We start from the raw sequence: 27,946 nt of genomic DNA, 5'->3' as shown, positions 1-27,946 counted from the left end.
ACACACAAACAGGAAAGGTAAGACAGAAAAACAAACCAAACACTCCCCCACTGACGACGTGAGAAAAATGCTGCCCTGTGCCAAGGGAGCGGCAGGCGTTCCCTGCGTGAGTCACTCTGATTACAGCAACACTGTGAATCTGGGTGGAAGGAACAGGAGAGAGCGCTCACTGGCATTCAGTCCTTATGTAATCGTACCTGGAGCCGGTACGGCAGCGGCTCCAGATGGACTCTGACGTTACAGAAGAACTGTGAGACACCGACGTTCATTGGAAAAGTAACTGCTTTATTAAGACCTTCATTGTAACGCAACCTCTGTGACAAAAACGAAAACAAAAGAAAAACCAACAACAGACGAAATGCTTCTCAGTTGAACAGCATTCACGTGTGATTCTGTTCAGGGGTGCGGTGCTATGAAGTACCTCATACGATCCATCGTCTGTTACTACAGGAGATGGAGTCTGTGTGTAAAATACGTCCTCAGCAGAACAGCGCTTTGTGCTGGTTCTCCTGTCGGTCTCTATAAACTCATCCACTGTAGTAGAACACGGACTGTGGAGCAGAACCTCATACACACACACACACACACACACACTTCAGAACAATCTCTAAATATATCACATACAGTAAGCTTAGTGTGTTCAGTGGCTCTTAACATTATACATGCATATAGTAATACATGTGTTCTCACTCATTCGGTATTTGAGCTAAAGTTTACGTTAAAGTTTACGCTGCAACGATTGGTTGATTAATCAGCCGCTATTACAATCCTTTGATTAATGGAGTCATATTTCAAGCCAATATTTGATGGTTCGTACTCAAACATGGTCTTGAACTAAAGTGCAATCATTGTTTTGGGGCGATCATATTGAGCTCGAGGACGTTGCGACGATTCACCGATGAGGAAAACAAATCGGTCGGTTCTAGTTCACACCGTCGTCCCTAAAACGCCTCGTTACAGCGCGACAGTCAGGATGATGGAAGCGTCACATGGTGACACAAGTTTGGAAATAACTGTCAGGAATACATGAAGTCGCAGCGGTTTGGAACGGGAATGAGAGGAAACGCAGCACAGGTCGACCCTGAATCAATTGAAAGAAGCTAAGTGTCAGCACAGAGGGGAGAAGATATCCACGAACCCACATCATCACTTCCCAGGTCAAACAGAACCCTGGAGCAAGGCACTGGCCCGCTTCTCTGCTCCACAAGCCTCCTCCATAGAGTCTCTTTAGCCGTCTCGCCGTCCTCTCCTACCGACCAGCCTGAGGAAGACGGAGCGGTCCGGTCGGGTAGAGAGCGGCCGGGGTGTCAAACTCCACCACCTTCCCAGCATGCAGCACCAGCACCCGGTCGCAGTCCATGATGGTGTTGACCCTGGAGACACGAGAGTTAAAAAAAACAAACAGAAGAGAAACACGAGACTAATTCTGTCCAACGTGTCCACGGTTGACTGTAATATTAAAGAGCCGTCACCTGTGAGCAATAGTGAGGACGGTCTGGTGCTGGAACTTCTCTCTGATGGTCTGTTGCAGCAGTTTGTCCGTCTTCTGATCCACGCTGGCTGTCGCTTCATCGATGCACAGAACCTACAGGAGGGGAAACGTCGGGGGGGTTACGGTCCACAGCTGTGGTGTCATTAGGAGCGGAGGTTACAGACGCGCAGGAGCTACTGGGAGGATATTTAAGGGGAAACATTGCTTTGTTCAATTGACAAATCGTTTTTAAATGAAGACTTTTGTTTCACCCCTCCTCAGTGAGCAGCGTGTGATGTTTAAACATGTGAGTAGGTGTCAGGCTCTCATGATGTGAACAAATCAAACCGTGTGATAAAAATAGAGCAGAACACAAGGAAATCGGGTTCGGGCCGTAAATCAAACTCTAATCCTGAAGACATCCATGAAATCACACCCAGCTCTCTAAACACGTGCCAGTGAAGTGATCAGCACTAATTAGCATCATTAACAGCCGTGTTTGTGCAACTGATGACGATCATAATTGGACTTCATCGAGCTGGTCTCCGAGCGACCGATTCTATTTGAGCTGAATGAACGCGAGTTGTGTTCTACTGGATTCCACTGCAGCGAGCTGGTTGGAAAACACGATTCCAAAAGAACGCGCGTTTGTTTGGTTGCACTGTCAACACATATTGAAAAGGTGAATCTTTAAAAATGACAACCGTGACTTATGCAACGCTCAGAACACGGGAGCAGCTGGTTCACCGCTGCCTCCACCGAACAACATCAAAGGACTGTTTTTGTCAACGGCTTATTAAAGCGAGCATTGACAGAAGAACCTCATTCAAACACACTTCATAACATCTGAACTGTCCCTTTAACAGAAAGAGAAAAGAAGATAACACAGAATATAGAGAAATAAGATTTACTGGAGCATCGTTTAAACTGATGAGCTGGAGTAACTGCTCCGTGAGGAGTAACTGCTCCGTGAGGAGTAACTGCTCCGTGAGGAGTAACTGCTCGGTGAGGAGTAACTGCTCCGTGAGGGGTAACTGCTCCGTGAGGGGTAACTGCTCCGTGAGGGGTAACTGCTCCGTGAGGGGTAACTGCTCCGTGAGGGGTAACTGCTCCGTGAGGAGGAACTGCTCCGTGAGGAGGAACTGCTCCGTGAGGAGGAACTGCTCTGTGAGGGCTCACCTTGGCCTGAGTCAGCAGAGCTCTGGCCAGACACAGCAGCTGCCTCTGTCCCACAGAGAAGGACTTCCCTCTCTCCCCAACCTCAGCATCCAGACCACCTGACACACACACACACACACACACACACACACACCCATCATTGTTCAAAATCAAAGAATAACTTCATGATGTTAGTTGTAATGAATAAATGTATTTTAAAATAAAGTACATTTCTCTGTACCGAACCGTGGCTCCACTGTACCGAACCCAACCGTGAGCTTTGTGAACCATTACACCCCTAATAACCTGTTCTCATGTAACCTCATGACGTGTCCTGTAACCTGTCCTCCTGGGTGCACCCGTCCTTCAGATGTTCTGATCAACAATCACTGCCACAGAAGCAGGTGAAGGCTTTGATCACGCCACCGCACAGGAATGATAAAAGGGCGGAGTGCATTTTGCGAATTACAGGACAGCGAGTCAGGCGGATTCACTGAACACAGACACGCCTGATGTTAATGAGCGTCGCTCTGCTCATCCTTAACTCCCCGTGTCACCCCGTCTCACCCGCCCCCGCTTCATCTCTCACCCATCCTGCCGACCACAGAGCCGAGGTGGCACTGGTCCACCACGTCCAGCAGCTGCTGGTCCGAGTGTCGCCCACACGGGTCCAGATTCTCCCTGACGGTCCCGCTGAACAGGAAGGGGTCCTGAGGAATAATGGCCAACCTGGACCTGCAGGGGGCGCCACCACAACACACAGAATGACTTGTTATGCTTTTACTACAGTGTACAGAAGTCTGAATTAAGCACATTACAGATAATGTGTGAAAAACAAGGACGATCTGTCCACCAAAGACAACGTCTAACAGAGGGAGGAATTATTAATTCACCACCACATACCTGAGCTGAGCCAGGCCCACGGTGCTGATGTCCAGCCCGTCCAGGAGGATCTGACCCTGGTTCAGCTCCGCCATGCGGAACAGGGCCAGGAACAGGGTGGACTTCCCGGAGCCCGTGCGTCCCACGATGCCCACCTTCTCCCCGGCTCGCACCACCAGGCTGACTCCGTCCAGGGCGTTGGGGAGACCGTCCCTGTAGGCCAGGACCACACCGCGGAGCTCCAGGCAGCCCTGCTCGGGCCACGCCGGCGGCAGCTGGCGGTGAAACAGAGAGGAGGAGGTGAAACAGACCTCATGTTGGGAACCACTGCTCGTTCATGTGCTCCATCAAACCCCCTCTTTCATGGCTGGTTATCAGTTTGTGTGTTCTCACCTGTGTGTTCTGGTGCTGCGGCTCGGTAGGAAGCCCGGTAGTGTACTCCTCAGTTCTCTCCACGCTCACCAGCTGCATCTCAGTCTGGGTGAAGCTGAATATGAGGCCGCACAGCAGGAGCGTGATGGACAGGGCGTAGGACAGGGACAGACCCACCAGACCTGGAGACAGCAACACGTGTCACGGAAAACCGAGCCATCTCGCGTTACTGGCGCACGGCCGCGGACTCACCTGGATCGACAGAATTATACTGGTGCTGGACGACAGCGAGCACCCCGAGGCCGGTGACCACGACGACGCCGATCAGCTGCAGGCGGATGCTCAGCCACTGCATGGCGGCGTTGCTCAGGAACAGGCAGCGTTGGTTCTGCTCCAGACGCCGGGCGATCTCCTCCTCGAACCTGCAATGGCGAAAAGAGTCGGTGACGCAGTGAAACGGTGGTTAGCGCTGCAACTTATCTGGGAGTGAAACGGAGCATGTGGGCAGGGTGTGATGCCAGGGATCAGATCAAATCTTTCAGGGATTTGGTGTCTCTAAAATATAGAGTTTCTAGAGGATTAGCAACTTTGATTGTTGGACCAGGAAGCTGAGGAGCGATTCAAAAATAAAACCCACCCACTCAGCCCAAAATCACAGCAACTTCTGGGAAGTAAAAATGAAGTTTTTTGCCAGAAGATTTGCTCATTTATTCTCTAAACTTTCAGTCACATACTGGAGAAAGTGTGCAGCTGCCTTTTCTTGTTTTGTAGTCGTGAGCGGTAGTTTTTTCAGCTAACAAGTGTGATTTGGAGGATGGAAACAGTTGGCCAGTCGATCAAAATCACGTCCGATTGTGTAAAAGTTCTGTATTTGTAATATCAAGAATATCTTCAGCTTTTAGAAGAGCAAAGAGAGGAATTTTGATATACGAGTACTCAACGTAGCGAACAGCTAACAGTTCATGCACGGACTCAGAATAAGAACCTGGAAAAGGAGACATCGATGAATCTATCGATGATCAGCAGATCGATCATGACCACTCGTCTCTCACCTGGCAGAGCTGCCGCTGGCCCGGATGGTCCCCAGACCGCTCAGCGTCTCGGAGAAGTGCGAGTAGACGGGCGACAGGGTGATGCTGCACAGGCGCTTCAGCTCCCGGGAGGTGTGTCGGTAGAAGCGCTGCGTGCGGTGGCACACCAGAGCCAGGGGCAGCAGCAGCGCCAGCACCCAGGGGAGGCCGTAGCTGATCACCACCAGCATGCCCAGCAGGCCGAACACGTTGGCCAGCAGGATGTTCAGGACGAACGGCAGGCTGTCGTCCACGGCGTACAGGTCCGAGGAGAACCGGTTGAGGATGCGGCCCATCGGGGCGGTGTCGAAGAAGGACACGGTGGCCTGAGGGGAGGGTGTGAACAGGAAGTTAAGACGAACCAACCAAATGAACCCGGGGAGATAAAGTTCAGAGACACGATCCTGAAGCTGCTCGAATCAATACTTTTATATTTCTAAACACGTTTACAGTAACTTCCTGGCATCCAGCTGCCAGGAAGTTACTGTTAAATCTACAGCAATCTTTTTACAGTGATGGTTCCAGGGACGTCCTCCCATCAGCTGGTCTGCTCAGGGAGGCTCGCCGCTCCGCTGACGCACCTTAAGGACGCGCTCCAGAAGCCTGTCGTGGATGACCGTGGCGGCGCAGATGGCTCCGTAGGCAAAGAGGAAGGCCCTGAGGGCGGTGAAGACGGTGTTGGCCGCCGCGACGGAGCCGTACACCGTCAGGTAAAACCTGACATCGGAGCTCATGTTGCTGCCGGAGGCGAGTGTTTGCAGAGAGGACAGAGGAGACCTGAGCGGGAAGACGTCAACGTGTTACGAAGACTTCAGTGAAATGTTTTCAGAAGGACTTAAAAATAGTCTCGTTTATAAAACCGGTTATCTGAGCTGTGATGAGGACATGTTACACTGATTACCGTTAAAAAAAAAGATCAATAGAACAGCCGATTCCAGACTTATGAACAGTTGTGAGCATATTATCGCGTTCTCAAGTGACATTGTGAAAATCTGGTGTAATCAAGAAAAAAAACCATCTCTTTGAGTTAAAACTACGATTGATTGGAGAACTTACATTAACCCTCCTGGTGAGAAGAGCAGCAGGTGTGGTGAGCCGAAGGCACACGAAGAGGAAGCGTTAGTTCTGGTGGAGCCGTTGTTTTTCAGCTCTGAGATCCAGTGAGACAGCCACCAGTCAGACACGTTCTTAGAGGCTGAAGCACAAAACACGCACACACACACAGTTCGTTGTAAAGTGGATTCAAACGGGGGAACGTGAGAGTCATCATCTGCTGAGCGGCATCACTGCTCAGCTCGATCCAAACCTTGCATGAGGAGCAGCGCCATCAGGATGGCGGCGGCCAGACCTCCGCCCACAGCGACCCAGTAGGTCTGGTAAACTCTCCACGCCAGCCCGCCCACCTGCTTCTGCTCCGCCCCCAACAGGTCAGGGTCATCATCCACACACAGATCAGGGGCCGACCCCGGCTCCTCCTCCTCTTCCTCCTCCTCCTGCTCCCCATCTGTACTTAAGCATAGTACAGAGCTAAATGGTAACGGCCCCACGCTAACACGCTAACATGCCGATCAGCAACATCTACACTCTTGAGTGACTCCAGGTGAACAAACCTTGCTCTCTCATGTTGTGCTCATTCTTCCGTTTCTTCGGCACCGCCTCGACCAGAGGCAGGATTTCTGCTGGTGTTCCTGTTAAGAAGGAACCCAGTCAGCATTCACAGGTTCTACAAGAACACAGCACGCAGCACTTCTCAACTTTAAAGAGCACGTTCCAAATATCCTAAGGGACAGTTGAGATGTTCAGAAGTGTGTTTGTATGATGGTTCTTCTCCACAGTCTGTGTTCTACTCCAGTAGATGTCACATGACAACAACAACCACGTGTGACATTCGCTCCCGTCTGAGCCGGATGTTTGTTTTCCACCTGTTTTGACGATCGTTCCATTCTCCATGAGGACCACCATGTCGGCTTTGTCCACGAACTCCACGCGGTGCGTGCAAAGGATTCTGGTCTTCCCCCTGAGCAGCTCCACGATGCACTTCGTCATGAGGTGTTCGGCCACAGCGGCGTCGACTGCTGCCAGCGGATCATCGAGGAGGTAGATGTCTTTGTCCTGCAAAAAAGAAAAGGTTGCATCACATGATACACCTGCTGATGAACCGTGGACACGTTTTTCTGGCTTCGTTGTAACTCTGTCGCGACATCAACTAAATGCAACCTATTGGCATCACGTTGTGAAGTGCTCTTGTCCTTGTTTTTCTGCAAGTCTCTCTGGGCTTGAAGCAGAAGGCTGGTGTGTGTGTGTGTGTGTGTGTGTGTGTGTGCAGAGGACTCACCATGTAAACAGCTCTGGCGAGGGCCAGACGAGCCTTCTGTCCTCCGCTCAGAGTCACTCCGTTCTCTCCCACTTCTGTCCGGTCACCGTTCGGCAAAACCTGAAGAGGAGAGTTGTTCAAACATATTAAATAATCACACAAACTGTATTATCAGGCTCCAGGCGGTCGATTGAAGAGCTCTCGCTCTGGACCAAAGCGTTAGACCGACCGATGGACGGTCGTCTCCGTCTTCAGAGTCCACGCTCAAAATGTGTCTCATTGTAAACAACCCAAAGAGTCGCTGAGACACCGCAGGTGAGACATGTAAAAGCAGGAGAAGACGCAGACGTAAAAAGGGCTACGCGATCGTACGTTGAGGTCGTCGGCGAGGGCGCAGGCGTCGATCACAGCCTGGTAGAAGGCGGGGTCGTAGTCTTTGCCAAACAGGATGTTGTCCCGCACCGATGCATGCTGGATCCACGGCTCCTGAGACGCCAGACCGAAGCCGGCCTCTCGGTCTGCGACGTACACCACCCCACTCAGCCTGGAGAGGAGAACACGGAGCGTTAGTTCATCTCTTCGGAGCTCGACATCAAAGAGTCAAAAAAAGTAGAACATGTACTGAGATGATTAGACGTATAAAAGGGAAACAAAAGGGGAATACGGAAGGAGAGTTTACCTGTTGAGTTCTCCAGTGAGCGCAGCCAGTAAGGAACTCTTCCCGCAGCCGACCTTCCCCACCACCACAACCAGAGAGCCCTGAAGCCAGAACACGTACGTTACAAGATTCAACATCAAAAAACACCTCATTAAAAGTGTCAAATCACTTTTATTTGACTTCAGTTATGTTGAAGACACACGAACTGAAAGTTTTCACCTTTAAAAGTATTTTTGGAATGAAACTACAATATTTAATATCCGGTTTTATCAACAGTGGACTGGTGGTGTTTTGTGTCAGTGTTGAACACGACGCCACGGAGACAGTGCGGCGATCGTCATGTGATGCACGTGTTGCCGGAGGGATGCACCTTGGTGACGTGCAGAGTGAGGCTGTGCAGCAGCAGACTCCCTTTAGCAGCTCCAGCTTCACTTTCGCTCTCTTTGTCGGGCCCCTGCCAGGAAAATGTCCCCTGGCTCAACAGGATCGACGTCTGACTGTCTTCAGGAGACACTAGGGCAGATAGAGCGAGAGAAATAATGACAGATGACTATAATGACATTTAATGAGCAGAGCTTTCACATTTACTTTTTATGAAACATGAAAAGAGCTGGAGCTTTAAACAGCTTTAAGGTGTTTGAAGAGAGCGACCGAACGGGACCAAGCGAATACTAAGCCGTGACCCGCTGCAGGTCAGCGGTGAGACGCAGCGTACCGAGGGCGTAGTACGCCGGCAGATCCTGGTTGGTGAGTTTGAAGAAGCGTTGGATTCGCTCCAGAGACACTTTGGCCTCCAGGATGCCGCTGAGCACCCAGGGGAACGAGTTGAGAGGGACGATCAACATCCCCACCAGAGCCAGCGTGGTGAACACCTGCAGGGGACGAGAATACGCCGACTCGTCAAACAATGGACATTTCCCCCCCCACACCATCTTCTGAAAAAGGCTTCCCCACCTTGGCCGCAGTCAGCTGGTGTCCCAGCAGCACGTAGGTGACGAAGGTGAGGATGGAGATGACCACCGGCAGGGCGGCCCAGGTGTAGACACACATGGCGTCCAGGTACTTGAGGGCCTTGAGGCGGGACAGCTCTTGTTTACGACAGTCGGCCACCTTCTGAGTGAAGTGAGGCTCCCAGGCGTAGAACTTGATGACGCGGATGCCGAAGAGGATCTCCGTCATCAGCTGAGAGAGAAAAGACGAGAAAAAACGGAATCTCGACAGTCGTATTTGGTAAATACGTCATGAATAAGGAATACCTTCACTCATCATTATTAATACTACTCCCAATAATGCTGCTACCTCCATCGTGTCAAAACAACAGGATTTATCTGCTTCTCACCCGAACCCGGCTGTCCTTGTGCCGGAGCATTTGTTGGTTGTTGCTGAGGATTCGTGAAGCGAGGAACTTGTTGAAGGGCACCAGCAGCAGCGCCACGCAGAGCCCCCCGAGGAACGCCACGCCCACCTGCAGGTACAGCAGGTAGAGGGTGATGGCAACCAGCAGGGGCAAGCTCCACAGCTCGTGGAAGCTGCTGAAGAAGTTGACCACGCGGTCGGTGTCCGTGCTCATCAGGTTCACCACCTCTCCCAGCGTGGTGCCGGCCAGGCTGCAGCCGCTGACCTGCAGGGCTTTGCTGTAAACGGCCGACACCAGAGCGGCGCGCGCCGACAGCGCCACCTTGGAGACCTCGAAGACGAAGATGTTCTGGAGGAAGGAAGAGAGAAGGGTGGTGGCAAAGAGCCCCAGAGCGCACCAGGCCCCCCAGCTGACTGGAGCTCCCTCGTCCTCCATGAAGTTCACCAGACTGCTGAGGAGCAGGGGACCTGTGAAGCTCAGCATGTTCACCGCCACCTTCAGCACGCCGAGGGCGTAGTAGCGCAACCCGAACGCCGTGTGCAGCACCCTCAGCAGGCCTACGTCACCCTGCAGCTCCAGTGGTTCCTCCCGGTAGTGTGAACTCCAGGTGCCGCTCAGGAGGTTCCTGCTGACCGGCCGAGGCCACTGATCCCGCCCGTTACCGACTGCCGCCCCTCGTCGGCAGGCTTCCCAGCAGTGCTGGAAGTGTCGGCACACCACGGTAGTCCGAAGCTTCCGAGGGAGGTGATAGACATCAGCTGGTCTGTCCAGCTCCCCTCGCTGCCCTCGCCTGAGGAGAGGAGTCAGCCACAGGTAGAAGAGCCGAGAGACGCAGCCGCTCCCGTCCTCGGCCACCATCTCCCCTGTATCCGGCTGGGTGCTCTCTGGGACGAGTGGGGATCCATCCGCAGCGTTGATGTGCAAAGCGTATCCGGCATCGCTGATGCAGGGAAACGTAAATGCCAGAAGATAAACCAGAAGGGGGAGCGTCCGGGCCGAGGCGAGCACAAATCGAGCAAATTCAAGAGGCTCCGCGAGGTTCAAATACTCCTGATCGTCGTAGTAAATCATCAGAGTGACGACCAGGTTCGGGAGAGACAGAAGAACCAGTAGAAGCAGCAGAGGAGGTCCTCTGGTTCTCCTGAAGCCCGACCTCTGGAGCACCGTGACGGCACCGAAGTGGACCAGCCAGGCCAGGACGGCGCAGCAGTCGGCCAGGACGTCCAGGTACAAGTCCGCCTGCCGCAGGAGGCTCACCAGCACCACGTCGGCAGCGAAGAGCAGCGCCGCCAGCAGAGCAGACACCCGCCGGAGTGTCCAGCCACAGGGGGGGGGCGTCTGGAGGAGGTCGCGTCTACAAAGCAGGAGCATCATTACAGAAAATACAACGGACGCATGATAATAAATGGATTTCTGTGGCCAATACTGATGTGAGGTGGACAATAAACGCTAACTTTTAGATCGATAGCTTTATTTAGCCACTCATAAAACCAAAGTTTAGGGTAAAGATGTTTCACTGATGTGGACAAACTGCACGGCATGAAACTCTAGTGCGTGAACAAACCGTCTGGACAGACTAAGAAGAGCATGTTGTCAGAGTGAAGTCTACGTTTTGCAGACAGGTGTGACCCACCTTTGCACGGCGAGGTAGCAGGCGCTGAAGACGGCCATCCCCGCGTGAGGCACGGCTCCGAGGACCAGTTGGTTAAAACACGAGCTGATGTGTCCATCCTGCCACACGGGGAAAGGATTCTGCTCGTCCGAATGGCAGAAGCCCGCGAACAGCTCTGCTGGCCCAAAGACCCTCATCGCTCCTCCCGTTTCACCGCCGCTATCCTAGAAAACACCGAGACGCTGGTTATTCATTGTGAAAACCAGACAGAGGTGCGTGTCTGCCTTCAAAGCCACGATGTGAGTCACAGTGCAGATTAAAAAGGTGAGAAACATGTAAAAAAGTGTCACGTTAACCAAAATGCGTCCTCGCACAGAATTGTTGAAAACAGTTACTGTACGCTGGGCAGCATCAAAACCCTCACACGAAATAACGTAGTTTGTCAAGAGGACTTTCTACAACCTGAAAGCATGAAAGACCGCTCAAATAAATGCAAGCTGTCCAACCATCTGACTGGACACAACCAAGTCTCTGTGGCAGCAGAGAGAGAGAGAGAGAGAGATATATAAATAAATAATAATATAACATATATATGAACAGACTTCACATGACGTTACTTCGCTTACATGAGTTGGTAATGTTCCATCACAGAAGTGTTTCCGCACTTATCTTTAACTACTCGTGTAGCAGAAGAAAAGGAAAGATGTGAAGACGACAGAAGAATGAAGTTACCAGCTGGACCTAGAAATGTAAACAAACGAGGCTAACGTTAGCTAACTAGCTTAGCTAACACAATATGTCTTCTTTAAACATGCTAACACACACAATGTGAATAGGACACTAACGACCTGAACCAGAGATTAATATAAGTCAACAACAACACGAATGGGATATAATTAAGATGAGCAACCTTTAAGTTTTACCGGCTTTTATATCGCTAGCAGGCGTTACATTTTGTCGACTCCTGATGACGCACGCCAGTGTCGCGCAAAGGTTTTTCAAAATAAATGTCCTGTGCAGAAATGTTTTTATAAAGCAAAAACGTACTTAGATCCTTTACTTAAGTAAAACATAGAATACCATGCAATAAAAAGTACTCAATGACAGGTAAAATACTTTTATTGTTGGAATGCTGTTAATGCTTTTTTTGAAACTCTTCTTCTTCATTTCTAAATAAAAGCCCCACAGAATGAATCCTAACTGAAATGCTTGTGATGAGCCTGTCATTTAATAACCGGTTTGTGTTTATCTAACGTTATGATTCTGTCTCCTCTCCCCTTCTCCCCCACACCCCACACCCCATTTCAAAATAAAAGCGCCAGAGAGTGAATTCTAACTGAACTGCTTGTGATGAAGCCTGTCATTTAATAACCTCTGTTTATGTGTCAAACATGATGATTATGTCGCCTCTCCCCCTCCCTCCCCCACCAAGTCCCACCCTTTCAAAATAAAAGCCCCATGGATTAACTTTATTTAAACGTTTAGCTCAAAATTAGGCTTTTTTGTTGAAATAATGAATGCTCTTACTAATACTGCGACAGCTACTACTACTGCTAATATTTCTAGTATTACTACTACTACTACTACTGCTACTACTACTACTTCAACTTTTGCTACTATTACTACTTCTGCTACTGCTACCATAAATATTATTACTACCACTACTGCTATTACTACCACTACCACTACTATTATTACTGATACCACAACTGCTATTCCTGCTACTACCAGTACTAATACTACTACAGCTATTAGTACGACTGCTACTACTTATTATACTACTACTACTGTTATATAAAATACTACGACCACTACTACAGATATTACTACGACTACTGATACTACTACTTCTACTACTTCTTCTAATTACTAATACTTCGACTACAACTTCTACTACTACTGCTACTACAAATATCACTACTGCTACAGCTAGTACTTATTCAAATGCTACTAATACTTATACTGCTAATAATACTTTTACTACAACTTCTACTACTACTACAATAAATATCACTACCGCTGGAATTCTTTTAAGCTACAGAAACCGTTCGAATATCAAAATGTTCAGCTCTTTCAGGAGAGGGGTGATATGACTTCATATTTGTAATCTTTCAACTTTTTGAATTATTAAACTTTTTGCAATTTTTTTTAAATTGGATATCTATTTTCAGCAATGTTTTTGAGATTAATTTCAGCTTTCAGCATTCCAGCGCATTTTCAGCAGGAAATGCATTTTCTAGTTCGAAATGTTTCCATGTTGTTACATTAAAAATAGTTTGAATATTAATGTTAAATATATTTAATGTGTCTGTTGGTCACTAATTTAATCCAAAGCGTGTGAAAATAGTACACACAGTAAATATGCTTTAATAATCTGTAATATTTTGTTGGATGCTAATACTTTTTTTATGCTTCCGTCGCCTTTTATGATGTGATCTCTCATATGGGTATTAATTAATACCTTCTGAAAAAATGATTATTAATCATCCATTTCATTAAATTAAAGTTCTTACACTTTGTTCTTCCTAATTTATCTTAATGATATTGAATGCCTGTCTCCGTCACTTCAGGGACATCGATGGTACTGAAGCCAGGACTTTATTGTTCTAACCCTGACAAAGTCAGACATGTTGTATCTTTACAAAAGAAAGACTCACGGACTTAACAAAGCTCTTACGAAATGACTAAAAGTGTTTTTATTCAGCATTTATCCTAAAATGGGAGTAGGAAAAAATAAGAGAGGCAGCAAAAATGGTTTGAGTTGTTTATTGAGGGGGTGACTGTAAAAAAGGGAGCAAATTTTATGTTTTAGCACCTTTACAAAAGTTATAAAATGAATTGCTGGTTCTCTGGGTTCTCCATATAACCAGAATAATATACGACACACAGGCCTGGAGAAGAAGAAGCATTTAAATCGCCAAAACCAGCAATAAAAATGTCTAAATTTGGAAAATCTCATTATATTTCATTAAAATTTGGATTGCATTCTACAAACTTTGGAACCTGTGAATTTTAAATCAGTGCACATTCCATTCACACAAAAGGAATTTGACAAATGTTCCCTGTAAATAGACAGAAAAGAAACATCTTTATAAACTGGGTGCAGCTTTCTGAGGCATCTTTAATTCAATAGAAAAAAGATCTTAGAAGTCGTATACAAAGCAGGAATGAAGCTATACAATGTCACATTATGTTTTATTCCTTACACACTGTACAAAGTTCATTTCCTTCAGGGCCGGCCACGCCAACCGCAACACTGGGCAGCTTAACGTTCGTGTTTTAATACCCTACATTAATGGTGTCTCCCAGACACGCACCGTATTTACATATTAAGACATGAAATACAAACATAAATATGAGCAGGCTCTGTCTATCCATCCGCAACGGCATCACGTGTCTTCAGACACGTTCTTGAAAAAATACACCAAATATTGGCCACCTACATGTAAGCTTTACGCAGTATTTGTCTCCCCTGGGAAGCACTTTGATGAAAACTGGTTCAAAGTGCTTTAAAAACACATTGGACTTTAGCTTTTTGGCCAAAGTTGTTGTTGGATGTTTAAGCGAGGCAGCGTCATCCATTTAACATGTATGTCACAGTATTAAAACACGCCACAGTGAGAACTCAACACAGAGGTGGACACGCTACCCGCCGTCCGATTCGACCAAAAAGCTTATTTAACAAGAAGTCGTGCATTTTTTTCTCAATAAAAAGTTTCAGACTTCAAACTGACTGACATGTTAGCGAGCGTTCAGCAAATCCTCATTATATATGAGCGACAATGTTTTTTGTAAAGCCAAAGATATTGAAGTAATGTGTGTGAATACTGTATAGTCGGCCTAACGCTTGTCATCTGCATATCAACAAAAACATCTCAAGTGTTAATTCAGAATTAAAGCTATCACATAGCTGGGAAGAAAGAAAGTTCATGTACAAAGCAACTGATCAGAGGCCTGAGAAAGAGTTTTCTGTTGTCATTTCGGGACGTGATTGTCAAGTCAGGCCGAATAACTGGAAATCTGATCATACACACAGCAATGCATAGGCTTCAAATCAAAAATCATACCGTGAGTAAAGCAGAATAGCAGAGTTACTCTGGAATTTAGTTACTTATTTATTAGTACACACAGTGTAAGTAGGGCTGGGCACCATGCTGTTTTTGGATACCTTACTTTGAGAAGTATAAACATGTTGTTTCTAACATTTATGCCACAATGAAAATGCAAACCTTTCAAGTAAAAAAACAACGACCTTTTTCGTTAAATAAAAGTAGAGTTAAAACTAAACGTCCAACCACACGCAGCCATTTAAAGAACTAAACAGAATACTGTCAAAATGTTTTGATTCAAATCAGGAACGATGTGATAAAAAAACAAGTTAATAAGAGTAGAAATCTGGCCAAATATTGGAAGCCAACTCTCAATACTTGACAGCTTCGACACTCAGTGAGGACACATTTCAGTGCTGAACACATCGAAGTTGGATACCCAGCCCTAGACGTACCCGTTGAGGTATCCAAGATGGACGCCATGTAGCAACCTGGTTTGGATCGCAGAGAGAAAAGAAGGGTGTGAGCGGGTTTATCACCAAAGTGACCACTAATACTTCACTGATTTAAACCCGGAGACTCAAGAGACCTCTGTGGAAATATTTATCAAACTTAAAAAAAAAAAAAAAAACTCTTCGATTTGTTTCAGAGTTATGAACTCACACAGCTGCTTGACAACACAGGAAATTAAGTTATCCAGAAAGTTGAACGTTTTTTGCAGTACTTCTCCAAAAAAAGAGAATTTTAGGTAGTATAGATATATCATAAATTAAATCATCACTCTCCTTAGACATCAGGTTGTTGATGCAGTCTATGAAACATGATTCATTGATAAAGGAGACTTAAAAGTGAAGTGACTTAGCGGTGTTTCCTTAAAGAACATTTCTGAAGTATTAGTGGAGTCCTCCGATCATCTGAGATGTTACAAACAACGTCCTCCTAACAGCTGATGAAAGGTGACATCACCACGACCCTCACAGCCTGTTATGTGGTTTATCTCAACACTCTGGTGTTCCACAGGGATCGATCCTGGGTCCTCTATCATTTCACCTAATCATGATAGGAGACGTGCAGCACCTTAGGACCTTCTCTCAGAATAAACCAAATGTGCTTCATGTTGACTAGAAACTGTCTCCACAATGCTCCATCAACCTGAAGACATTTGAAACATCGCTCAGCTTTACCAAGTTTGAGTCTCTCAGTTTAAGCAAACTATATTTCCAAATAAAATCATATCTTTTGTTACATTACATTCACTGTGTGAATATTTTACAGCAGGAGTCAGGATCTTCACTAAGATAAGATAAGTTTAGAAGTTGAAGTTGGGTACTTTTAAAGCATTTAAAACTTTCCCACCAGAGACATCAGGTTCGGGTCGCTCTGCTGGAAGAGCTCCGCCTCATCAGTGCCCTCAAAGCAAATGTGATAAGAACGTTCTTTCTACGTCCTCTTTGTAGTTCTACTGTCAAACGTTGAGCCTCAGGTTTTCTACATCCCTACTTTGTAAATCAATTTCTACCAATTGTATGGAAAATGTTTATAAATAGTTTATTATCAATATTAATATTATGTATAATAGTATGCATACACACACTTTAAAAAATAGTCAAGGTAAACTTCTAAAAGCTTTTCAAAAGTCTTGGAAGTGGAGTTTTTATGTAATATATATCGTATACAGTATGTTTTTGAATGCCAATTTCTGGGATCTCCCAATAGTCCACAACAAAACAAATGAAAAGAGTCAAGCAGGATTTTGGGGAAGAAAATCAAAAGAAGAGAGCGGAAAACTGTGACTGGAGTCCTGGGGTCTGAGTAGTTCTGTACGTTCCTCCCCCAGAGTTCATAAATAAAGAAGCAGAGTTGAACATCAGCGCGTGAAGACTTCGCTCGGAGCTGGTTCTGGAATCCACTCAGACCAGAGGAAACAAAACAAAACAAAGATAAACTATTATTAATACATTTGCTGAATCAGTTTGAAGTCCACCAGGAAGGGTTTGTTTGTACACCACGCTACACCGTGTCCCACAGGAGCGAGAGGGGAGACAGGGACCCGTCTTTGGAGCATTTCCCATAAAGGGGGAGGAGTCACAGACACTCCCGCGGTGTCGCCTCCTCTGGCCCCTCCTTCCTCTGACACGGTCTTTAGTTTGAGAGTCTGTCTGCGTACACGCTCGGTATAGCGCTCACAGGTTCTTGGTGTTTATGTGAGTCTTGTAATGCTTCGTCAGGTGGTCGCTCCTCATGAAGCGTTTCTGACACTGGCTGCACTCAAAGCGTTTGTCTCCTGTGGGGGACGAAAGAAAAAAGAAAGGGACGAGGTTAAAAACAACATCATTTTTATTAAATATTAAAGACACGATCATGTTGTGTTGTCGTTTTGCAAAATTCTGCAATTGAAGCCAGATTTTTACAAGACTAGAGATTTCTAAATATATTCACATGTCTTATTGTTCTTGAACACACAGACCAACTCTCTGTTTGTCTTTACTTAAGCACCATGTTTTTACTGAAACGTTAAACTAACTCATGAACATAAAGCCCAACTGGTGCCGGATTTGTGAGAACAATATTTCACAGTTTACGGTTAAAATGACCTCATTTGTAGCTTTTTACTTTACTCATTCATCTTTGCTTTAGGTTGAGTGTTACGGGGATCGTGTTCCATTTTGCAGTGAAACTCCCTGAAAGGAACTCCATTATGTGTGTATGTGTGTGTTTCAGACCTGTGTGCGTCCTGGCGTGCCGCTGCAGCTCGTCGCTGCGTGTGAAACGTTTCCCGCAGAAAACCCAGTTGCAGACGAAGGGCCTTTCTCCGGTGTGCAGCCGGACGTGAGCTCTGAGCAGCGACGTTTTCCTGAACGTCTTCTCACAGCCGGGGACGTGACAGATGTGCTTCCTCTTCCCCACCTCCCCGGGCCTGCACACACACACACACACACAGTGAGATATACAGTTTTCAACAGAAGAGCTGAGCATTCAAAAGTAACAGCTGACAGCATTTAATTTAGCATCAAAACTGACTTAAATGCATTAAGTTTCTAAATGTTCTGTTCATAAAATAACTTTTGATTTTCATCAATAAAGTACATTTGTCACTGTCAAAGCAAACAGCAGTATCTCTATGTTTACTAAAAAGGCTTTTATTTCTTACATAAAGTTCTCAAAATGACTAAGAGCAGGTAACTCATTTAAGATTTCAACAATTAACTGAAAATCTGTGATGTGATATTTATTCATGTATTTGTTGTCTTGACACGCTCACCTCTTGTCTGCGTCTTTACAGTTGGGACAGGTGCAGGCCATGCGTCTCTTCTTCTCTCCGGGCTGGCCGGGCAGCTCCAGGGTGAGGGTCTGGTCCACCTGGATGGCCGGCTGGCCCGGCATCGCTGCCAGCTGGAGCCCTCCACCCTGCAGCGCCTGCACCGTCAGGTGCTGCTGGCCTGACAAACACAGAGACGGAGACACTGTGAGACACAACCCAGAGCTCCGGCCAAGCTGTAGTCTAATATCTAATTAGACTACAAGCTGACTGCCACCAGTCAAAAATGGACTGAAATTCAAATTAGCGATTAGTGGAAACATTAACATATTGACCAGACGGCAACCTCCGGTTCTGCCGAGTGAAGCCGATATTTCATGTCTTAAACCTGCATTCTCTCTAGTGTCCACCAGGGGGCGACTCCTCTGGTTGTATAGAAGTCTATGAGACAATGACTCTACTTCTCTCTTGATTTATTACCTCAGTAAACATTGTAAACATGAGTTCATGGTCATTATAAAACGGTTCTGGTCTCAGTTTATTTTCCTTTTCCAGAGAAAATCCTACAATTCTGTCTTTTATGCCATAAAAATAAATGGTGCCCCCTGTCTTGTACTTTGTGCGTTACGATCCCGGGTCTCTCTCTCGTTGTTAAAAACCAACAGAAACCCAAAAGAACCAACTTCCGCTCACCCCCTGCGTTGGTGATGGTGACGGGAACTCCCTGAACTTGGACCCCGTTGATGCTGATCGTCTGCACCGCCTGCGTCGCCGAGGACAGCTGCGGCGTGTTCAGCGATATCATCCCCCCCGCCGGGGCAATTTTTGCCAGAGTCCGTTCCTTGCGCCCCCCCGCCCTCCTGGTGCCGGCCGGCGGCGAGGTGGTGACCGAAGTGGTGGAGGAGACGGAGTCCTGGATCTGAACAGACTGCCACTCACCGGATGCGGTTTTGAAGAGGATCTGAGGGAAGAAGTTGTAAATACGTAGCCGATCTTCCTCCTTTATCAGTCACACAGGCTGCTAACGCATACTAGCATGCTCTCAACGACGATGCTAACATGCTGATGCTAAGCCGGTCGAATGTTTACCATGTTCACATTCTTTTGAGTATCAGCATGCAAACATTTCATAATGAGCACCAAACACAGAATCCAGCTCGACAGGAATGTCAGCTTCTCAAGTATTTGGTCATAAATCAAAGTATTCGACAAATTGAAACATTGACCTGATGATGGCGCTAGAGGGAAAGTCAAAGGAACGCTGGTAGCATGGACATAAATCTAAAAGAATAAGAGCACTAAATCTGTTTTAAACACCTGAAGCATGATTATCATACAGGATAAGCAGCTTTGAATGAGTCAGAGGTCCTCGTACCTGCGTTGGTGTCGGATCAGAGATCTGCAGGCTCGATTGGACCGACTGTCTCTGTGGGACGGGCGGTAGTGTGGCGGAGGCGGCCTGCACCACCTTCAAGGCCTGCTGGGGGATCTGAACCACCTGGGACTCCGGTTTGGGCTGGACCAGCTGGACCTGCTGCACCATAGGCGGCTGCCCGGGACTCTGCACGATCAGTAGGTTGTTACCTGCCTGCAGATAGAGACAGGAGAGGTTTACTCTGTGACCATGAATGGAAAAGGGAAAAGATTCAGCGTGTTGGGCTGCTGGTGTGGAGTCAAGCCTGTCATAGTTCAGTTATGGGACCATCTCTCTCATCAATAGGCCATCATAACGCCACATCTTTAAGGGTAGCAGGACAACTACAACAGGACATACCTTCCATTGCATTGTGTTGCCATGACAACAATGAAGCGCGAGTTGACGTAATCACGGTCTGAGCGTCATGTGGTCGCGGCCCTCAGAAGTTTTGTTATTTGGAGAGCGTGGCTGTAACAAATAGTTCACTTTAAAAGCACAACAAACATGTCGGAGGGTTTGTTTGTAAATGCTTTAGGAACCGGAGGTCTAAAAAAACAAAGAAATATTTTGCAGCCAAATCAAATTGAACACGAGGTGCAAGTTCCCAGTTAATTACAGCTCCTCCTCGACGTTGAGGAGGTTGGTTTATGGCGCTTTGCCAGTTACACTCGTTGTCGTCTTGCTTCTTCACAATACATTTTTTGTTCGTACGCCTTCGAGTGTTTCTGAGAGGAATACATCGAGCAGCCCGTCGAGCTCGTAGCTCGCACACCATCTGCGGAGGCTCGCGTTACGGCACCACTACAACAAAGCTTTACTTCATCTCACTGTTACTGAACAGCAGTAAAACAATGTCCACATTTCACTGTTTGATTGTGAAAAGCAGGGTCTTCGACTCTGATACGACAAATAATTGATCACACGAGCGGGAAATCCTGTTTGCACTTCCTTTTTACGCTGGACACTGAAAAGACCTGTGGGCTCCTGAAGTTGACTAACCGTTCAATATAAAGGCAAGAAATACTCAAATACTATCTCTGGTAAGTTTAATCATAAAACCAGATGAATGTGAAACGTTTTTTGTAAAATGGTAAAATAAATTTCTTGATATAAGGCAACTATAATCTAAATATGTACGTGATGTTAATTTGATCGACTGAATGAAATGAATGTTATTTAATGGAAATTGTTAAATGAAATTAAATAGGAAAATGTAATATTATGGGGCTTTCCACAATTGTTCATTGTTGTCATTTGGCAGCAAATTACCAATTACCCCTCTTAAAAATACTTTTTTTGAATTTGAAGAATATATATATATTAAGCAATTTTAAGCAATACATATTTGTATGATCTTAATATTGGGTTAGGAGCATGTAAGTCTGATATTCAGTCTCCTTTGAGTCGTGCTGTTACTGACTCCTGAGGACGGTATTCAGAGCGGTGGGTGTGAATAAAAACAGTCGTAAAAAAACAAACCAAAGAGAGCCGAACGATTGAAACGCTCTATTACAGCTCTATAGAGCGTTTACAGCTGTCACAAGCGATACCTTTTAACCATTTTCAATGTAACACGATGTATCAGAGACACCTTCAGTTTACTCTGCGTCTAAGATTGACTCAGGAGGAGAACTCAACCTATAAAGTGGGCCAAGTGGAATCTATAAAAGATTGTGTTGCTTCCGGGGCTTTTCTGCCAGATGTACCTGGATGATGTTGTCGCCAGCTTCTATCAGGATGGTGTCCATCTGGTCGAGGGGTGGAGAGGCAGGAGCATAAGCAGCCAGAACCATTTTCTTCTTCCTCCCTCGTCCTCCCTTTCCTGGTTTGTGAGCAGCGACCGCCATCTCTGTGACGAACTGATTCCCGCCCATCTCTCCGGTCGCCATGTTGAACGGCAGCGTTATCCCGCCGGGCAGCTGCAGCATGTTTGCGGCAGAGTTGTTTGCCTTGTGCGACTTTGGGGAGGGCTTGATGGCTACGGTCTTCTGCGGTGTGACCGGCGCGGTGGCGGCTGCGGGAGCCGGTACGGTCATGGGCGTGGTGATGATGGCCTGGTTGGTGCCCGGTATGAGCTGGATCTGACCTCCCTGTGGCATCATCTGGATAGTCTGGGCACCTTGGATCTGCGGCATCATCTGGTACTGGATGTTGGTGGGGGCCGAGGTGTTGGTGCGGGCCGGGCTCTGCTGGATGGTGAGCACGATGGGGCTGCCGGGGGCCGTGGAGCCCAGGCCGGCGGGCAGCTGGATCACATTGCCCTTGGCCGAGAGGAAACCCAGGTTCTTGGGTGGAGCGGGGGCGATGGGAGCCGGCTTGATGGGGAGGAGCCTGCGAGGCTGCGGCTGCGCTGGAGCAGAGGTGACGGGCGCCTGAGCAGCAGGAGGGCCGATCTTACTACAGGTGGCAGCCAAGAGGGCCAGAGGAGACGGCTGGGCGTCCTGCATGGAGACAAATGGAGACACACAGACTGCTTTAAAACCAGCCGGAAGAGAAACAGTTCAGCTCTAAGACACAACTACGGGGAGATAAGAAGCTAAAATAAAACAGTGAAGATATTCTAACAGGTCATAAACAAAGTTAAACACGTGCTGCAGCAGATGTTTCCATCTGCAGAGCTTTTGTGCTCCTGTGTCGTCCTTATGTGTGATTATACACACTTCAGTTATATTAAAAGAGAGCAATTCGTTTTACAGAAAGGCAGATTACAACCCATAAAAGACCAGTAAGGGAAGGGGGGGGCGTCCTGAATACAAGTGGGACAGAAGTTCAACAACAAGAGTCACCGGCGTCTGACTCACAAAAGCAGCAATAACATGGAAAACAAATTTCATGTCAGATAGGACGGACAGCCGCAGCGTTAGGGGGAGTCTGAAATTTAGAGTAGAGGCGCTGTCGGATAGTATGGCGTTAGCATTCCTCAGATAGCACACACTCTGCTCTACACACAGAATCTGCTCACTAACACATCGTGGGTTATTGGGGACAGTGAACGCATCGTGGGTTATTGGAGACAGTGAACGCATCGTGGGTTATTGGGGACGGTGAACGCATCGTGGGTTATTGGAGACGGTGAACGCATCGTGGGTTATTGGAGACGGTGAATGCATCGTGGGTTATTGGAGACGGTGAACGCATTGTGGGTTGTTGGAGACAGTGAACGCATCGTGGGTTATTGGAGACGGTGAATGCATCGTGGGTTATTGGAGACAGTGAACGCATCGTGGGTTATTGGAGACAGTGAACGCATCGTGGGTTGTTGGAGACAGTGAACGCATCGTGGGTTGTTGGAGACAGTGAATGCATCGTAGGTTATTAGAGACAGTGAACGCATCGTGGGTTGTTGGAGACAGTGAACGCATCGTGGGTTATTGGAGACGGTGAATGCATCGTGGGTTATTGGAGACAGTGAACGCATCGTGGGTTATTGGAGACAGTGAACGCATCGTGGGTTATTGGAGACAGTGAACGCATCGTGGGTTGTTGGAGACAGTGAACGCATCGTGGGTTGTTGGAGACAGTGAATGCATCGTAGGTTATTAGAGACAGTGAACGCATCGTGGGTTGTTGGAGACAGTGAACGCATCGTGGGTTATTGGAGACGGTGAATGCATTGTGGGTTATTGGAGACAGTGAACGCATCGTGGGTTGTTGGAGACAGTGAACGCATCGTGGGTTGTTGGAGACAGTGAACGCATCGTGGGTTGTTGGAGACAGTGAACGCATCGTGGGTTATTGGAGACGGTGAATGCATTGTGGGTTATTGGAGACAGTGAACGCATCGTGGGTTGTTGGAGACAGTGAACGCATTGTGGGTTATTGGAGACAGTGAACGCATCGTGGGTTGTTGGAGACAGTGAAGTCAGGAGAGAGCAGACAGTAGCGGGACACGGCGGTCTGGCTCGTTACTCACTTGCAAGGAAGCGGTGGAGGGCTGAAGGTATTCACTGGGACTGACAGCAACAGTGGTGGCCATGCTGTCCTGTTGTTCTGGAGAAAACACACAGACACAGCAGAGTCACATTCAGGCTGCCTTAAGCGTCTATTTTCAGCGGTTAGGCTGCTCAAGGACATCACAGCACATTCCTACAAAACAGAAAGAGATCGAAGAACAACAAGCTCGGTAACGTCTCGCTGTGATGACCAACGTTAAGCATCATCAGTCACACAAATGAAGCCAGTAATCAGTGCATGCACTTGCAGATATCGTGCAGTATAACTCACAAATATTAAAGCAAAAGGAATGCCAGAGGAATGCCAGAGCCGGTTTACTGACAAACAGCTGTTATGTTTGGCCCTTGAAGAGTAAACAATCTTTGAGCAACAAATATCAAACTACTGATAACAACTGAGATGCTCTGTAAGCAAAGAAATGCACTATTGGACTGCAGTCATTATGTGACTGCCCAAGAGATTTGTAACACAGCTTGTTCACAAATTACAATCCTCTACTTAAATATATACGCTGAAATAAATTGAAGCGCAAAAGACTCAACATATGTCATCTTTCACAAACTGAACATCACAGTTGAGCTCGAGGCACGGCCGCTGGCAAAAACGTGAAATCAAACAGCAGGTGACACGAAACCACATGACAGCCACAGAGCGCTGCTCTGGGAAAGTACCGAGTCATCATCGATGAGCTGTAACTGCGATTGCACTCATGAGCAATTAAGTAGAGCAGTTTGTGCCTCTAAAGGCAGAGCATTCCCGTTTCATTTCAGACAGAGTGAAGCACAGAACATTCTTAATCAATATTTTCAGCTGCTCTGAGAGTATTTTCCAGAATCCTCAAAGACTATTCTGACAATCTGAATTAAAATAAGTTGTGTGCTACAGAACAGGAAGTACAGTTTAGCTGGAAATAGCATCCTTGCTCGCCATTAACACCACAACAACAAAACAGAATTGTTCATCAGTAGCATCAACATAGATAAATATGACCGATAATAAAACATTTACAGTTTGCTTTGCTTTGTGCAAAACGAGCGAGGATATGTTCCTTACAGCGTCCATCTTTGTTTGGATCTGTAAATTGGGATTTGATCATGCATTGGACAGAATGTTTCATCTTTGACTGATTGTCAAAGATTGCCATGTATTTATTCTGTAGTAAGGATTGTACCATGTAATGGTGACACACGGGGCTCCTTTACAACCGCATTCAAATAAAGAAAATAAAAACATGAGTTGGTTGTTATGAGGGAAGTTCTTACAATACAAAGAATTCTTAAACTGTTGTGTTGTGGCTGCTGATCAGCAGACCAAACAGGAAATGTTGCCTCTGTTACAGCCGCCGGCCTCATTAAGTGGATGTTTTATAAATGCAGCTGTGGCACCATCACTTTCCACACAGAGATACCACAGCATGCTGAGGGACTAATCTCTCTCTTGCCTAATAATACTTCTTTGGCAGTGGTGGAAAAAGTATTAAGAACTTTTACTTAAGTCACGAATACAACAGTTTAAAAATGCTCTATTATGAGTAAAAGTCCAGCATTCAAAACTGTACTTCAGTAAAAGTATGCAAGTATTAGAAGTAACATTTATGTATCAAAAGTAAAAGTAGTTCCATGTCAGTGTTATTATTATTTATGATGTCACTGGATTAATATTACAGCTGCATTTATGTGCATGTTGCCTTTTTCAGCTGTAGATGTTATAGTTGTGCTTATCTTAACTCCTTTATATACTGCTGGGTAGTTTAATCCACAGCAATACATCACGTTTTATAAGATCATTACAAGTTTGTAACGTCTCTAAAAAGTCAACTTTTCATCACCTCAGAAAAACAGCCCTTCTCAACTTTGTGACTGTGAATTTTCCAGCTGATTCAAGACGCTTTTTAAATAGTTTATGAAGTTCAAGGAGTATATTTTTCTCAATTTATAAAGCAACACTTCATCCTTCAGTTTATAATCACCACATCTGGAGATGCATGGTTTTACCGGTCAGGTAAGAAACTGTCATCTGAAGCTGTCAGACAAAAGTAGAGTAAAAAGTACTACATTTCCTTCTGAGGTATAATGGAATACAAGTATACAGCTGCATACAATGGAAACACTGAAATAAAGTGTATATGTATTAAGCCCCCAAGCATGATCTCCATCTTTACCAGCGGCAACATTAAAGCGAAGAACACATTAATAATTATAAAGCAGTGACATAATATCAAGTTACATGATTCAGAAATGGGCCATTTTGCATTCTTTCGGTACCTTAAACTATATTTAAATATCCATACTTGTGTACTGTGACACTTTACTTGAATAACCTTTTTGGATGCAGGACTTGTAACAAAGTATGAATACATTGCAGTATTGCAACTTTAAGTTAGTGAGTACTTTCATGCACCACTGCCAGTAATGCACACATATTTAGAAAAAACAGTACGGCCTCAAAATAGCGCCGCCATCTAAAACACTGTTGGTTTGCTGTGCACAACCAGCTAACGGTAGCTAGCTAACAAGCTAACCTGCAACACTAGACTAAAGTGGCTAGCAGCTAGCTTAAGCTGATTTGGCCCGAGTGCAGCTTAAAGTTTGTACTTTTAAACGAACCAAGATGTGACCGTTAGTTACACCATCACTATGTTTTATTGTGGAATAGATGGGCAGGGTGGAGGAGGGAATGAGTGAAGAACAACAGCTACACTCGCATATATGGCTAGCTGAAGCGTAGCTAGCTGGCTAGTCAAACTCTCTTTGAATACGTTACAGAAGAAAAAAGGCAGAACCTTTTTTACCGGAAGTGCTTATTGTGGTTCACACAACTGGCCGAGCCACCCCCTAAAAACACATTTATTCGTGCCGCATAACGTCCAGTGCGTTTCTGTCCAATGCAAATACAATGTTTAACGAAGTAGTAATATAAAATACACCAATGTTTTAATTCCTACCCACCGCTCATGACGACATTCGCTCTCCGTGAGCCTTGAAGACCGAGCCCCGTGGAGGAACCCGCCCATGCTCTCGCTGCGCACCAATCCACGCACAGTGGAGCGGTTGAGCGACGCGCGCGCAGACCAATCAGCTCAAGCTTGCGGTCGTTGTGAGTGAAATTCAAGCGAGCCAATCGCGGAGCGTGATTTTCCGCACGTCACGCAAGGGACGGGAGGCTCGGCCAATGGGATGTCGAGATTTGCGCTCGGTAGGCGGCGCTTCCTAAAGAGTGAGCCGAGAACAACCGAGGGCCCTATTACGGAGAGGTTAGCGGTTTCACTGACGGTCCCGACGACCAATGTAAGAAGTGAAGGCAGAGCGACAACCGCGTTCATCAATGAGCTTTGAGTCGCTGGATCGTGTTTAAACTGTCCCATGTTTCATGATGACGATCAGTCCGTTATGTGCGATAACACACGCTGCAGTAAGGCCACTGTCAACGGATTATACATTTATTTCACAAAGTATTGGCCTGTTAATGACTTGTAGTTCATCAGAATCACAATCAGCTTTATTGGCCACGTGTACATTGCTCTCAACGTACATACACAGAATATACAAAAAACAAGGACATTAAAGACAACAAAGTAGAACAGAGAAACTAAGCATAACCATTTAACATTCAACTACTATACTACTTAATTACTAGATAAAGATACCACATCTGGCTGTTCATACTTCATACTATGTGGTTCCCACTTGTTGGAATAAGTATTTCACTTTCTTCACTTTGCCTAAAGGAAAGTACTCACACCATACTGTAAGAAATACTACATTTAAAATGTTACTTATTTAGAAGTATGTAAGTATAACCATGAAAATATCCCCCTATACTCTTATAGTTTTATACAGGATATTCTATAATTAGATTGTCATTACTCGTGATAATGATTAAGACTGGATTTTACTGTTTATGTGGTTGTGGTGGAACTCATTTTAAACTTTTAACTGATTATTTTCATTTTGGATTAATCTGATGATTATTTTCTGTGCCCAAAGTGACTTCATAATGTTTGTTTTGTTCATTATTATTATTGCTCATACATTAACGTTTTAAAAAGGGAGCACAATACCTCAGATTTGTGAAGCTGGAACCATGAAATGTTTTTATATGAAAAATGACAGTAAATCTTCTGTCAATCCACGAATCATCTCAGCTGTACTTGTATAAACCGTTGGGTCGTTTAACAACAACATCTTCAAAACAGTTCTTCCTATATTTGTGTGTCAAAATCATCATTTGTAAAGTAATCCATGCTGTCAGATAAATGTAGAGGAGTACAAATGTGCAGTATTTCCCCTCTGAGATGTGGAGTAGAAGTATAAAATGACATCAAGTACCTCAAATGTGTACTTAAGTACAGAAGGTACATTCCACCACTGCCT

At 46.1% G+C, this 27,946-nt stretch overlaps 2 protein-coding genes across 2 annotated transcripts; both read right to left on the bottom strand.

Annotated features, from left to right (window-relative positions):
- Positions 1 to 270: 270 nt before the first annotated feature.
- abcc10 (ATP-binding cassette, sub-family C (CFTR/MRP), member 10) lies at positions 271 to 11,627 on the bottom strand. The gene is given in 23 exon segments (XM_079277763.1): positions 271 to 1,281; positions 1,283 to 1,373; positions 1,473 to 1,585; positions 2,651 to 2,748; positions 3,219 to 3,364; positions 3,533 to 3,786; positions 3,905 to 4,065; positions 4,136 to 4,305; positions 4,936 to 5,279; positions 5,535 to 5,730; positions 6,010 to 6,148; positions 6,260 to 6,457; positions 6,564 to 6,641; positions 6,876 to 7,065; positions 7,289 to 7,387; positions 7,640 to 7,811; positions 7,947 to 8,026; positions 8,296 to 8,438; positions 8,641 to 8,797; positions 8,880 to 9,107; positions 9,265 to 10,636; positions 10,916 to 11,118; positions 11,521 to 11,627. Coding segments are annotated over 22 exon segments (4,659 nt in total). The 5' UTR covers positions 11,092 to 11,118; positions 11,521 to 11,627; the 3' UTR covers positions 271 to 1,227.
- Positions 11,628 to 14,010: 2,383 nt separating this feature from the next.
- Positions 14,011 to 26,561, bottom strand: sp2 (sp2 transcription factor). The gene is made up of 8 exons (XM_079277835.1): positions 26,522 to 26,561; positions 23,533 to 23,609; positions 21,326 to 22,060; positions 19,578 to 19,790; positions 18,896 to 19,163; positions 18,206 to 18,383; positions 17,667 to 17,860; positions 14,011 to 17,227 (listed from the first exon to the last, which is right to left on the bottom strand). Exons 1-8 carry the CDS (start codon positions 26,526 to 26,528, stop codon positions 17,127 to 17,129), a joined length of 1,773 nt encoding a protein of 590 aa, XP_079133961.1. The 5' UTR covers positions 26,529 to 26,561; the 3' UTR covers positions 14,011 to 17,126.
- Positions 26,562 to 27,946: the final 1,385 nt, after the last annotated feature.

The sequence above is a fragment of the Melanostigma gelatinosum genome, assembly GCF_949748355.1.
Source record: "Melanostigma gelatinosum genome assembly, chromosome: 11".
Lineage (NCBI taxonomy): Eukaryota > Metazoa > Chordata > Actinopteri > Perciformes > Zoarcidae > Melanostigma > Melanostigma gelatinosum.
Note: the sequence above shows the minus strand (reverse complement) of the source record. Positions and strands in the feature narration are given on the sequence as shown.